General features: G+C 35.4%; 1 protein-coding gene across 3 annotated transcripts in view; it reads left to right on the forward strand.

The window, feature by feature from the left end:
• The window catches only part of LOC106090633 (dual specificity mitogen-activated protein kinase kinase hemipterous), a 33,327-nt gene that overhangs the window by 10,611 nt on the left and 8,325 nt on the right, over positions 1-14,391 (forward strand). For all 3 annotated transcript variants that reach the window (XM_059366781.1, XM_059366782.1, XM_059366783.1), the window contains exons 5-8: positions 1,655-1,798; positions 8,023-8,738; positions 8,922-9,341; positions 9,558-10,373. In XM_059366781.1, coding sequence (XP_059222764.1) covers positions 1,655-1,798; positions 8,023-8,738; positions 8,922-9,341; positions 9,558-10,373 — 2,096 coding nt within the window. The remainder of the gene's footprint in view (positions 1-1,654; positions 1,799-8,022; positions 8,739-8,921; positions 9,342-9,557; positions 10,374-14,391) is intronic.

A 14,391-nucleotide genomic window follows, 5' to 3' on the forward strand; every position in this document is an offset into this window, starting at 1 on the left:
TTCTTTCAACTAAAAAAATTATTGAATCAATTTTTTAATTGAAAATTACCAAAATTTCAATCGCGATATTTTTTTGGTTATTTTTATTTTCTGTATAGGCTATGCAACTCCTTTGCCAATTCTGACCATCGTCGTATTTTGGGTTATCAGGCGGTATTCTATGAAAACATTCATGGTTTGTCTTCATCTGATATTTGAGAAATACTAAGTTTTTGGCCAGCTGACCGTACTATGCGTAGGTTTGCTGAAGAAAGTATGTCGAGGGAACTGTATGCACTCTACTCTTGTCACAACTCGATAGGAAGGAATTGGGGGCTTTGGCCACGGAAGGTACAATGGATGTTTACGGCAGTTGTTTGGCCGATGTTCAACTACGGATGGCACGAGCTCTGAACAACTGTGTCCACCCCGGTATGATTGAGTAGGTACAGAGTACCGCCGCGGTGCTGGTCTCTTGAGCAGGCAATGGTGCCAGGAGAGAGGCGCTGAATGCCATTCTAAGTTTTAAGCCTTTGTACCTGAATGCTGGTCGTTTTCTATTCTATGCTCCTAAGCTGGTTAAAGTTTTTCCAAGCAACCTTTTTTGCTTTTTTGTAGAAAACCGTAATGTTTTATTATCCGATTTCGCTGGCATCATTAGTTGTGTTGGGCTCCTCGACGTCCGTGTCTGATATTGTTCGGATCGGTCTATAGTTGGGTATGCTGCCATATATACCGATCTCCAGATCGGTCATAAAATTTGTACTAAACCCCTTCACATTTCGAAAGTTGTGTAGATCGGAATTGATTTTTTTGGGTATATCAGCCATATAGATTAATCACCCGTTTAATGGTCTAGGACACTGAATTTTGTTGAGTTGCATCCCAACTCAAGTTCGGACTATATTTGGATATAGCTGCTATATAGACTTATCACTCGTGAATATGATTTAGAATAGTGTAATGTGTAAGAAGTCTCGACGTCCCTGGCGAGTTTAGTTCAGATCGAACCATATTTCGATATAGCTGCTAAGGTTTCATAAATGGTGTATCTTTTACCGGGCTTGACGTAATGAAGTTAATATGTATATCCAAGATGGTTGGTATAAAGTTGGGCCTGTCGAACTTAATGCGTTCTTACTTGTTTCTACATTCTTTTCACTCGAAAACTCACGATTCACGTGCACACCTCTACTCGAGTGTATTTGCAGCTTTGGACGTTGCCTATTAATCTCTGATATAAAAAGCTCGAAAATATCATTTGTGCTTTGGGAAGAACACTTTTTCTCTTCAGATGACACTACCAGTTTGTATAATTTCTTATGTATGTATGTTTTCTGTCCAAACGTCTGTTGGGCTTACTGTACTAAGCTTCTTGTCTCTCCAAGAAAAGTTTGCAAACCTGTCGATGTATTATTCCCTATATTGCTTACTGCAATTTCAATGAGGATATGCCTGTACTAAAACTATCAGTTCGATGTTTCATTCTTTGAGAACATTTTTGGAATTTATTTCCGCTATCACGGTTTTCTCACATTACCGTCTATCCGTCTTCATACGAGTAGACATTTCTCTTATCTTTCTTGTTTGCTACTGACTGCATAGTGTCCTTTGTAAATAATCGATTATTTGACCAAAAATATTAATCAGCTTGTTTGACACTTTTTCGTTACAGCTTAACAAAGGATCATGTTTTGCGCCCCAAATATCCTTTACTGCTGGAACAGCCTTTTATCAAATACTATGAAGTAGCAGAAGTTGATATACCGCAATGGTTTAAATCCGTTGTTGATTCGACTGGTATAAAAACTCATCGTAGGCAAGTATTTTTTATTTATTCTTAAATAAAAGTCACTTTTGAACAAGTTTTTTTTGTTTAAATTTTAACAAAAACAACTACTATTGCTTGCTTTCCTTTGATTTCATTATATTAAAAAAATGGTTTTTTTTTACCAACACTTTTTGTCTCTCTCTATATTTTGATGAAAACTAATTATGTAAAAAATAAAAACTTTGAAATTATCTTGTCGCTGCTATTTTGCCTCTCTAATAACAAATTAATATCACATTTCCTTTGACTTTTTGATCGGTTATGTTGTTTTTTTATACTTATTATTTTGTTTGTTTTTTTTTATTTTTTTATTAATCTTTTTATTTGTAGGTAACTTAAATTTTAATCCTTAAAAAACAAAATTCCCCCAATACAAAAGTGTAAAGAAAAAAAAAACAAAATTATCAAAAATTCGAAACAAACAAAAAACACAATCGAAACATTAAAAAAAGATATATTCAAACTAAATCAGAAAATACAATACACGTATTTGTTGAAATTAATACAAACAAAATGTAAAACATTTTTACATTATACTACTTTGTCCTACCAACCACCCTCGTAAGTATTATCTTTGAATATTTTATTTGTTTTTGTTTTATTGAAGTAAACTCCTCAGAGAAAGATGGTAATGGAAAAACTAGTAAAATGCAGATTGAAATCAAGAAAACTAAAGTTTAAAAATGAAAATGAGAATAATATTTTAAAATTTATTTCTAATTTTTTTTATCTAAAGAAAATTTACAAAATATACAAATTACAAATTTTTTTTTCCGAAGTAAATTTTGTCAAAATTTTATTTCAATTTTTGTTGGTTTTCTCTTTCGAGACAAGCCCAATGATCGGAGATGCAAATGGAAAAGGAAAGCCAAAGATAGCAACACACACCAACCACTATGGGACGCGTTTCGTCTTTGGTTAGAAGACTTTTCAACCATATGAGGTGTGATGGCTTCAAGGGTCGTGCGTTGGTATGTTGTACTTGAATCATATTAATTGCGAAAACGCATCTATGATACAATTACCACATTAACCAAGCTCGACAACCCTGCTTATTAGCTGTACTTTTTCCAATGGATTTATTTTTGTGTAATGGCAGACATTCTGTCTGTGGTAAATTACACTTCTTTCGTACCACACATGAATTTGTTCATCTGTTGGAAGTTGTATTGATGGCTTCGAACGCTTAAGATAACGCAATGGCTCTCGCTGTTGCTCCGTGTGCCTAGGTTCGAATTCTGGCCGGGCTCTGCCGAATTTTTAATTTTTCAAGTTTTTTGCCTGTTAGGGCGAGATCATCAAACTTTTCAGTTTTCGTTTTATTCTCTTTCGAGACGAGCTTAATGATCGGAGATGCAAATGGAAAAGGAAAGCCAAAGGTAGCAACACACACCAACCACTATGGGGCGCGTTTCGTCTTTGGTTTTTATTTCCATAGAAAATTTTGTCAAAATTTTATTTTATAGAAAATTTTTTCAAAAATGTATTTCTATGGAAAATTTTATTTCCATAGAAAATTTTATCAAAATTTTATTTCTATAGAAAATTTTGTCAAAATTTTATTTCTATAAAAAATTTTGTCAAAATTTTATTTCCATAGAAAATTTTGTCAAAATTTTATTTCTATAGAAAATTTTGCCAAAATTTTATTTCTATAGAAAATTTTGCCAAAATTTTATTTCTATAGAAAATTTTGTCAAAATTTTATTTCTATAGAAAATTTTGTCAAAATTTTATTTCTATAGAAAATTTTGTCAAAATTTTATTTCTATAGAAAATTTTGTCAAAATTTTATTTCTATAGAAAATTTTGTCAAAATTTTATTTCTATAGAAAATTTTGTCAAAATTTTATTTCTATAGAAAATTTTGTCAAAATTTTATTTCTATAGAAAATTTTGTCAAAATTTTATTTCTATAGAAAATTTTGTCAAAATTTTATTTCTATAGAAAATTTTGTCAAAATTTTATTTCTATAGAAAATTTTGTCAAAATTTTATTTCTATAGAAAATTTTGTCAAAATTTTATTTCTATAGAAAATTTTGTCAAAATTTTATTTCTATAGAAAATTTTGTCAAAATTTTATTTCTATAGAAAATTTTGTCAAAATTTTATTTCTATAGAAAATTTTGTCAAAATTTTATTTCTATAGAAAATTTTGTCAAAATTTTATTTCTATAGAAAATTTTGTCAAAATTTTATTTCTATAGAAAATTTTGTCAAAATTTTATTTCTATAGAAAATTTTGTCAAAATTTTATTTCTATAGAAAATTTTGTCAAAATTTTATTTCTATAGAAAATTTTGTCAAAATTTTATTTCTATAGAAAATTTTGTCAAAATTTTATTTCTATAGAAAATTTTGTCAAAATTTTATTTCTATAGAAAATTTTGTCAAAATTTTATTTCTATAGAAAATTTTGTCAAAATTTTATTTCTATAGAAAATTTTGTCAAAATTTTATTTCTATAGAAAATTTTGTCAAAATTTTATTTCTATAGAAAATTTTGTCAAAATTTTATTTCTATAGAAAATTTTGTCAAAATTTTATTTCTATAGAAAATTTTGTCAAAATTTTATTTCTATAGAAAATTTTGTCAAAATTTTATTTCTATAGAAAATTTTGTCAAAATTTTATTTCTATAGAAAATTTTGTCAAAATTTTATTTCTATAGAAAATTTTGTCAAAATTTTATTTCTATAGAAAATTTTGTCAAAATTTTATTTCTATAGAAAATTTTGTCAAAATTTTATTTCTATAGAAAATTTTGTCAAAATTTTATTTCTATAGAAAATTTTGTCAAAATTTTATTTCTATAGAAAATTTTGTCAAAATTTTATTTCTATAGAAAATTTTGTCAAAATTTTATTTCTATAGAAAATTTTGTCAAAATTTTATTTCTATAGAAAATTTTGTCAAAATTTTATTTCTATAGAAAATTTTGTCAAAATTTTATTTCTATAGAAAATTTTGTCAAAATTTTATTTCTATAGAAAATTTTGTCAAAATTTTATTTCTATAGAAAATTTTGTCAAAATTTTATTTCTATAGAAAATTTTGTCAAAATTTTATTTCTATAGAAAATTTTGTCAAAATTTTATTTCTATAGAAAATTTTGTCAAAATTTTATTTCTATAGAAAATTTTGTCAAAACTTTAATTCTATAGAAAATTTTGTCAAAATTTTATTTCTATAGAAAATTTTGTCAAAATTTTATTTCCATAGAAAATTTTGTCAAAATTTTATTTCTATAGAAAATTTTGTCAAAATTTTATTTCTGTAGAAAATTTTGTCAAAATTTTATTTCTATAGAAAATTTTGTCAAAATTTTATTTCTATAGAAAATTTTGTCAAAATTTTATTTCTATGGAAAATTTTGTCAAAATTTTTTTTTATATTTTTTTTCTATAAATTTTTTTTTATAAATTTTTTTGTTTTCAAAATTTTGTCAATAAAAAAATTTCCTTTAAAAAAAAATATTTCTTTGTAAAATTGTGAAAAATTTTTTTCTTTATAAATTTTATCGACAGTTTAGTTAAAAAATAAAATAGTTTCTATAGAAAAATTTGTTTTTTTGCAAACTATTTTGTTATAAACATTTAGTTTTCATATTTTTTTTTAATTTTGTTAAATTGTATATCTTTAGACTTTAAATTTAAGGGCTGTTTTTTGTATATTACATGCTCGTATATGGCTATTTCAGATAAATTGAAATATTTTTGTAAATTAATTCTTTTCCATTCCCATCTTTGTTTTATATATAAAATGTGTATTTGTTATATGTTATATACGTATTATTTGGATTTGTTGAATTAATTGCATTTCATTAATGGTTTTGATATTTCCTTGTTTACTCCATTACTAATTGTATTTGCATGCGGTGGTTTCATTTTTTTCTTTCTTTTTAATCATATTTTCATTGTATTTATAAGTATGTTAACATTTTTCGAAAATTCCAAATTATATTACCATACAAGAAAATAATATAAAAAAAACATCACTATAATGTTAAAGAAAATGTATTCTGTAAGCAATGACAATGATGAACAAACAACGGTTCTAAACTGGAAAAAGAAAGACGAGGGGTGACTGAATGAGCTCTACTCCTGTCGCAACTCGATAGATAGGGTTTGGGGGTTAGGGTTGGGGACGGTGCACTGGAATTTTACGACGATGACATGGTACAGGTTACAGCGGTGGTGTTTATAACGGTGGTAGATATGGTTGAAGTAAACTCGCCTGGTAACCGCATTTGCCAACGGCTTCATTAGGAGACCTCTGGCCCATTGTGATGAGGTGTTCAACCTAGAAAGAAATGAAATGGAGAAGGGAGACACGAAAGCCATTAGAAAATAATAAAGAAAAACTAAAAAGCCGGCATAGAGACCGAAAGAAGTCTCACCAGCTAGAGGGTCACAACGTCAGACATCCCTGGCCCTTGCAGAAGTCCAGAATGACTCGGGGGTCGAAAGACTTTAGTGATCTCAGTGAAGACAAGAGGTGTTCACTCATAATCCTAACATTTTACCCGTCATCGTGGGGCATCCTTGAACCAAGAGGAAGGTTATCAAGCTTTGCTGGAGCCGTCAAGTGCAAATGAGCCAGCAAGTTGGACAGGGCGAGTGCTGCTCATACAACACAATCAGTGAACCCTACACAGTGCGAGCTCCTTGATAGGATAGGCGCATTCTCCGAGGATCTCGCAAAAGGGACGCTTCTCGTGGTGCTGTAGGGTGTAGAGTATGCAAGGTCCTGTGACCGTGTTTTTTTTACGGAACAAAAAGGCAGTTTTCCTGGGGCTGGGAAAGCAAGTCCTGATAGGAGACCTGACTGGTTGTTGCAATCTCAGATCTTTAACCTTGCACACAAGTAGAAGCGAACTTCCGCAGGAATTGATGGTGATAAGGAAGCCGGTTGTACGTACCGTATTGATCCGATGAGATCTTTCATCGGCAAGGGCTGCCGCCTCAGTGTACAACACACTGCTACAACAACATGATGGGGTTGAGTTGGAGACGGTTGAGCATCTTTTGTTGTTTGGCTGGCAATTCCGGGCATGAGGCAAAGGATTATGGGTTAAAATCTCTTTCCGTGCCTGGGCTCTCTGCAGATACAAAACTCTAACGTTTACCTGGACTACTACTATAGGCGCCGCAAATGGCTGACAGGTTTCTAGAACCGATCGCCGGGGGAACGATGATCTCTTCGTTCTTGCCTTCAGTTTGAGCGTGGGCTCAGTTGATATTGATGTTGAGCTAGCTGAAGGGTCCTCGAATTGCTGACGGGTTTATAGAACCGATTGATCTGTTCGTTCTTGCCTTCAGTTTCGGCATGGACTCAGTTGAGTTTTATGTGGAACTATCCGAGGGGTCCCCAATGGTTGATCTGTTCGTCCTTGCTTCAGTTTCTGCAAGAGCTCAATTGTAATTTATGTTGAACTAGCTGAAGGGGCCCGCTCCGCAACGTCATCTTTTACAATTTTTATTCTACTTTTTAAGAGCTGTCACCCACTAAGATATTTGGCCAGAAACTAAATATCAAATCGGTGTTCTTATCTCAAATAACTTTCATTTGAGTCCTATATTGTTATGGTCCGACAATATGTCCTGGGGGTTGTTTTGGGGGCGGCTCACTGACACTTTGCCCCAAAAATGGATATCAAATTCGTATTCTATGTTGCCTTGCCGGAAAACATGTATTGTAGGGAGTTTGGGACGGTCATTCAGGCACTGAAAATAAATATCCGATTCACGCTGTACTCTCAAATAACTTGCATTTGAGCTCCATGTTGCAAAAGTTCGTAATTAAGTTCTGTTGGTGGGTGGCGGGTGGTCCCAAGGCATTTGGTCCCTAAATTGGATATCAAATTTGTGTTCTACGCCCAAATGTTTTACATTTGAGCTTCATATTGACTTGGTCGGTAAATATGTTCTGTTTGGCAGTGGGGCTGCCTCCCAAAACCTTGGCTCCAAAAGTGGATATCAGTTTCGTTTTCCACACCCAATGTGGGCAAAAGGAGCCCTATTTTGGGCTTATCGTTTTATATCGGGGGCCCAGGATTGTATACCATATGTATGTTTTAAGCCACTGTTAGAGAGCTCAACATCATTGTCATAGCTATGAGAAAATCACTTGCTGCTTGTCTGTAAATAACTTCAAAACAGCGATTTTTCCATTAGCATAACATATTTTTCATTTATTTTGCATTTGCAGGACACAGATACCGACTTCAATGACTCCGGCTACCTATGATGCAACAAAACATTATAAGAATCCCTTAAATACATTATCCTATGATGCACCAATATTAACAGCTCCCACATTTACATCAGCATCAGCAAATACCAATCCATTTACCGGAGCAACCACGGGAGGTACAACCAATACAATGACAATAAATGCAACAAAATCCTCATTACAAGCAGCATCAGCATCGACATCACAATCACAAATACCAAGCTATTATGGTATGGGCAATGCACCACACCGTAGCAATAGTTTCCATAAGCAACACCAACAGCAGCCATCACAACTACCTCAATATAACAATAGCAGTAATACAACAACAATGAACTATTATCAGGGATCAAAAATAACGGCCGCCACTCATAACGATGCAGCATCATCGACAGCAGCAAGTGGTAGCAGCAATGGAAGGGGTGGTGGGAGCATTGGTTTGGAGAGAATGCCAAGCGGCTCGGGCAGTAGTAGTGCCACCAGTTCGAGTCCTCTATCGCCGCCTAGTGTAACTTCCTATAACATAGCCAAGGACCAAGACACGAAATTAGTAAGTGAGATGCATAAATTATGCCGAAAATCACCATTTATGCCAAAGAAATTCAACGGTTCATCATCGTACAATCGTTATAATACATCAAGTGGAGGAGGCGATGAAAGTCCTAAAAAGGAGTCGGTGTTAACTTCTATAGGTAGGGAATATTATATTGACTGTGCCGCTGTGAAGAGTTTTATCGACAAAAGTTGAAGTTCCGGTCAAGAACCTCATCATATTTTGAAATATAGCTTTTAGCTTCTTTTTCCTTTCCAGTTGGCTATATCTTACTAATCATAGACAATTTGTTTTTGATTTTTGTTTTTTTTTTGTGTTACAGGTCAATCAATTTTACGTAATCTTACAACATCACCATTTAGTCAAAAGAAAAATGCCCCCAACAATGTTCAACCCAATCAAATAGATCCACTTTTTCGTATGCCTTGCAGTCAGGATGTTACATATCCTGCGTTTGATAGTCCCGATTCAGGGTCGAAATCATCAATGAATCCAACATTAGCAGACTCACCGGCCTTGCAGCGAAAAAGATTTCAAATGGGCGGTGATTCTAAATACAATATGACGGCAGCCAAGAAATCATCTGCTGATAATAGCTGCAGCAGCAACAATGTCACAAAGGATATTGTCTTTGAAAGGCAAATGTCTCAACCAGAGCAAATGCAAGACAAATCTGCTATATCACCATTGACAAAGAATGAGTCGCAACCACAACGTGTTCCGGGTAATCATAGTCCTTTAGGTAAGATTTAGTGCAGCTGTATAACTGGTGTGCTTTATTTTAGTGCTATCCAGTGCAAGTTAGATGTTGTGGATAGAATTTCAGTGCAACCGATTAATCGTGATTGTCACAAAATAAAACGCAACAATTGAAGTAAAAAAGAAATTGATTTAATTTTTTTTTATTTTTATTTTTATTTTATAATCAATTTTTATTTTTTAAAAACTCTTTTTATAGTCCTTCAACGTTTCTATCATCAACAAAATCAATTGCGCGAAAAAGAATTGGAACGCCAGCATTATCAGCACCAAAGTCATCATCCCTACTATCAAAAGCATTCACCTTCAAATGAAAGCACAAATCCATTTCATAGCAGCTACTATCAGGCTGCATCCTCCCCACAACAACATCAACCACCGCATCATCACCATGGCTCACATATACCAATTGCCTCATCGAGTAACCTGTCATCATATTCCACATCTAGTCAATCGTCTACACAATCATCGCAATGTTCACAAATAGGAGTAGAGTTGTCACCATTGTCGTCGTCGTCGTCGCAACAACCTCAACAACATCACTATGGACCAAGAAGTTTACCTTTAATGGCAAATTATGACAACAAATTATCTTCATCACCAACCTCACCCTCTCATACAAAAGCTACCCTGGGTTTTGGCACCACCACAACATCACCCCCTTCTGCAGCGGCGTCGGCATCATCGACAGCAGCAACTTTGGGACATTTGCAATATCAACCACTGCCTCAACAATATTTGACAAATACTCCATATGCAAATGTAATGCGTAATTCAAGATCACCACCCACCTCACCGCCCGAGAATTTTTCGGATTCTAGTGGTGGTGGTGTCGGCACAGTAGGAGTCAATATCCAAAGGACAGAAATAACCAGTCCAACGGTTACAAAACTTAGCAAGCTGTACAATCAAAGACATGTACAGCAGCAAGGAATGACTTCAACGGCTACCGCCTCATCAATGGCAAATGCGAATAATGCAGCAAGTAAAGAAAATCATTTTAAGCCTGAAAGTGGTAAGTGTAATAAGTTACTATTATCAATTATTGCTTGGCTTATATGCAATTGTCTTAAGATGTCGCTTCACAATCACATCTCATATATTTACCATTATTATGAGAATTCAAATAGTTTTTTATTAGAAAATATTTGGCCAAATAAGTTGTAAAAATTTCTTTAAATTTAAAAAGACCTTATGTTTTAGTTGACATTTTTGATATGATGATAAATTTTCCATTACACCATATTGCACTTGTGACATGAAACAGGCCACGGTTTGGGTTATATTTAATAACAGAGGACGATTGCTAGCAGAGGGCCTGAGACACTGAGTAAATTTTTCTTGTCCTATCCAGAAAAGAGTGATAAAATAGAGTTTGCAACTTAGAGTCGTATATAGAAAAGGCGGGGTAGAAGCGTTTCAATACATAAAGGAGGTGGTGATAGGCCAGGATAGTCTACTAATCATTTTAATCATTTCAAGCGCCCACAAAATCAACAAGAAGACTGAAGAAAATGCAGATATTTTAATGGTTAATGGTTTCGAGGTACATTTGTACTTAGCCCACCAGTAATCTCTGCTTAGCCAACTCATAGGCAACCTCTTTTCCCATCACCCTATGAAGGCCTGGCAAGGCCAGCAAGGCCTTACAGAGCTTGTCATGGTTTGGAGATATTCTTTGCACTCACTGATAAGTTTAGATTTCAGATGGCTCTAACTTTAGCGCCTCCAGTCTGTCCACATAAGACTCCGGCACTCACATCGAGGAGCCTTTTATGCTAAAAAATCGTCCTGCAAAGAAAAATAGTGCCGCCTGAAAACCCTACAACCGTATGACTCCCAAATTCCCATAACTTCTACGCCGATTCGTTAGCCAACCTTGAATCCGTCCGTATAAAAAAGGTGTCCAGTGAAATATTATCAAAAGCCAGGGCATGCTTTTCTGTGTGGGAAGACAATGTCCAAGTTATTCTTAAATAAAAAATACTCACATTTTGCGTTAAATTTAATTTGGTTTTGAAATAATTCATACAATCGGTCTGCAGATTGTAGGCTTATCTGTTTCTATTACAAATACAAATATGTTTTTGCTGTGTAATAGGAAAATACTCTTAAGAGCCAGAAGACATACCTTTTTATACCCACCACCATAGGATGGGGGTATACTAATCTAGCCATTCTGTTTGTAACACCTCGAAATATTAATCTAGGACCCCATGGAGTATATATATTCTTGATCGTCTCGGCATTTTGAGTCGAACTAGCCATGTCCGTCCGTCTGGCGAAATCACGATAGCGGGCAAACGCGAAGAGCTAGCCGCTTTAAATTTTGCACATATACTTTATATTGATGTAGGTCGTCGTCGTTGTAGTAGTGTGTTATACACTGAGGCGGCAGCCCTTGCCAATGAGGGAATACATCGGGTCAATCCGGTATGTACAACCGGCTGCCATGGGATGTAGGTCGTTGGGGATTGTAAATGGGCCCTATCGGTTCACATTTGGATATAGCTCCCATATAAACCGATCTCCTGATTTGACTTCTTGAGGCCCTGCAAACCCCAATTTTTTTCCGATTTAGCTGACATTTTGCATGTAATATTCCGTTGTGACTTCCAGCAATTGTGCTGAGTACGGTCCAAATCGGGCAAGAACCTAATATAGCTCCCATATAAACCGATCTCCCGATTTTACTTCTTGAGCCCCTGGAGGCCGCAATTTTCATCCGATTTGGCTGACATTTTGCTCATAGAGTTCTCTTATGAATTCAAACAACTTAGCAAAGTACGGTCCAAATCGGTATTCAACCTAATATAACTCCCATATAAACCGATCTCTCGATTTGACTGCTTGATTCCCTGAAGGCCTCAATATTCATCCGATTTGGTTAAAATTTTGTGCATAACGTTCTGTTATGACTTCCAACAACTGTGCCAAATACGTCCAATTAGGTCAAGAACCTGATATAGATCACATATAAACCGATATCCCAATTTGACTTCTTGAGCCCTTACAAGCCTCAGTTTTCATCTGATTTTTTACACATAGTGTTCTGTTATGACTCTAAACAACTGTGTGAAATCGGTCAAGAACATGATGGAGCTCCCATATAAACCGATCTCCCGATCTGACTTCTTCAGCCCTTACAAGCCGCGATTTTTATTCGATTTGGCTGAAATTTTGCATATAGTGTTCTGTTATGACTCTCAACAACTGCGCCAAGTACGGTCCAATTCGGTCTATAACCAGATGTGCCCCCATATTTTAGCAGAATCCATGGTGGGGGTTCCCAAGATTCGGCCCGGCCGAACTCAGCATACTATAATATATAGAAATCGCGGTCTAGGAAACCAGTCTAATGCTATTATGGATCTAGTCTGCTTTGGTATAAAATGGACAATACGGAGTGAGGTTACTTGATTACATTGAAAGTCAAGTGACACTTGTAGCAAAGTGAGGGCAAAGGTAAATGGGGCCCTAGAAAACAAGGACAGCGTTCGCCAGAATGTCTGAACAAACAGTCATGGGAGGACCACTATTATCAAAGTTGTTGTTGTAGCAAAGTGTTGTGCACTGCGGGTGGCAGCCCTTGCCGTCGAAGGACTCCTCCGGTGGAGGGTATAAAAAGCTATCCGACACTGAATGTATCCTATAGAGTTCGCATTTTTCATCCTATTGCGCTAAAATTTTTTTCAATGATTTCTCTCATGACTTCCAATTGACTTTATTAAACTTGGTTTTATTCGGTCTGTGCATTGATATTGCTTCTCCATATAAATCGACCTTCTGATTTTTACTTCTCATTTTCTTTTGATGTGTAGGTGATGTGAAATTACCAATAGGATCGATACTATCGATATTTATTATTAGAATTATCGAATATTGCGATTATCGACAGTTTTCAGCTCTACAATATTCCGGCCAACGTCCCTCAGACATACTAACCACTAATGTTAAGTCGGGAGTGAAACATGTCTCCAAATCTATGGTAACCAAAGTGCTGCCCTATGATCCTCAGTCCAAGGAGCCTATGAAACATTTTCTACATATCTTATCCACCCTTCCGCATGTATATAACAGTCATCTACGCCAAGAGCTCAACCCGACAAGTTGCGCCCTTGCATACCTGATAATCCGTATTCATAATACAGCTTGGTGTCCCTCAGATATACTGAGTGTCACATTGTAATCCAAATTTGTCCATGAAAAATTCCATTAAGAACCAAGGGCAAACTTCTCACACTCCAAATGGGTGCCGTTCGATTCAAGTTTAAGCTCAATGATGAGGGCCTCCTTTTTATAGCCGAGTCCGAACGGCCTGCGGCAGTGCGACACCTCTTTAGGGAGAAGTTTTTACATGGGTGCCATTTAATTTTTTTGAAATGGGGAAATACCTTCGCCAGCATTAGGAGGTAATAACCACCACTGAAATATTTTTCTGATGCTCTCGCAAGGTTAGGATTCCATGTTTTCAGCGTTATAGGGGGACATGCTAACCTCTGCGCTACGGTGGCCTTCAGAGTGTCCCTCAGTGGCGGCATATTTTCTCCGACCGTTCGCGTCCTGCGTGCCCTTCACCAGCAAGTAGTCCTATCTTCACCACTAGTAGGCATGGACCGCGCTTCTTATCCATACAATCGCGTGAATGTTACGTTTGCGAAGTATCATGGTTACATCACCATCTATACTATATATCCATCCGCTAGTTCGTTACGCAGTGTCCTCGTCGCGTCACGAGTAAATCACAACCCCAAACCTATACCAGCCAGATAAGTGTCCAAGTCCAGTAGACACCTGAGCCAATGATCTTTTGACTAGCCATTCATGCGCGTTCCGTCGGACGGGCACATAAAACCAAAATAGAGTCATGCAGAGTCACGCTTTACGAAGTATATTAGCCAGTGTACTACCCAGAGTGTCATACATAGATACCAGCGCCGGTAAGCCACTGCCTGTCCATTTGACTACGTCCGGTTCTCGCTCCGGAGTGCTGTGTAACAACATAAACATATGTTTATGTTGATGAGATATAG

The sequence above is a fragment of the Stomoxys calcitrans genome, chromosome 4 (genome assembly GCF_963082655.1).
Source record: "Stomoxys calcitrans chromosome 4, idStoCalc2.1, whole genome shotgun sequence".
Lineage (NCBI taxonomy): Eukaryota > Metazoa > Arthropoda > Insecta > Diptera > Muscidae > Stomoxys > Stomoxys calcitrans.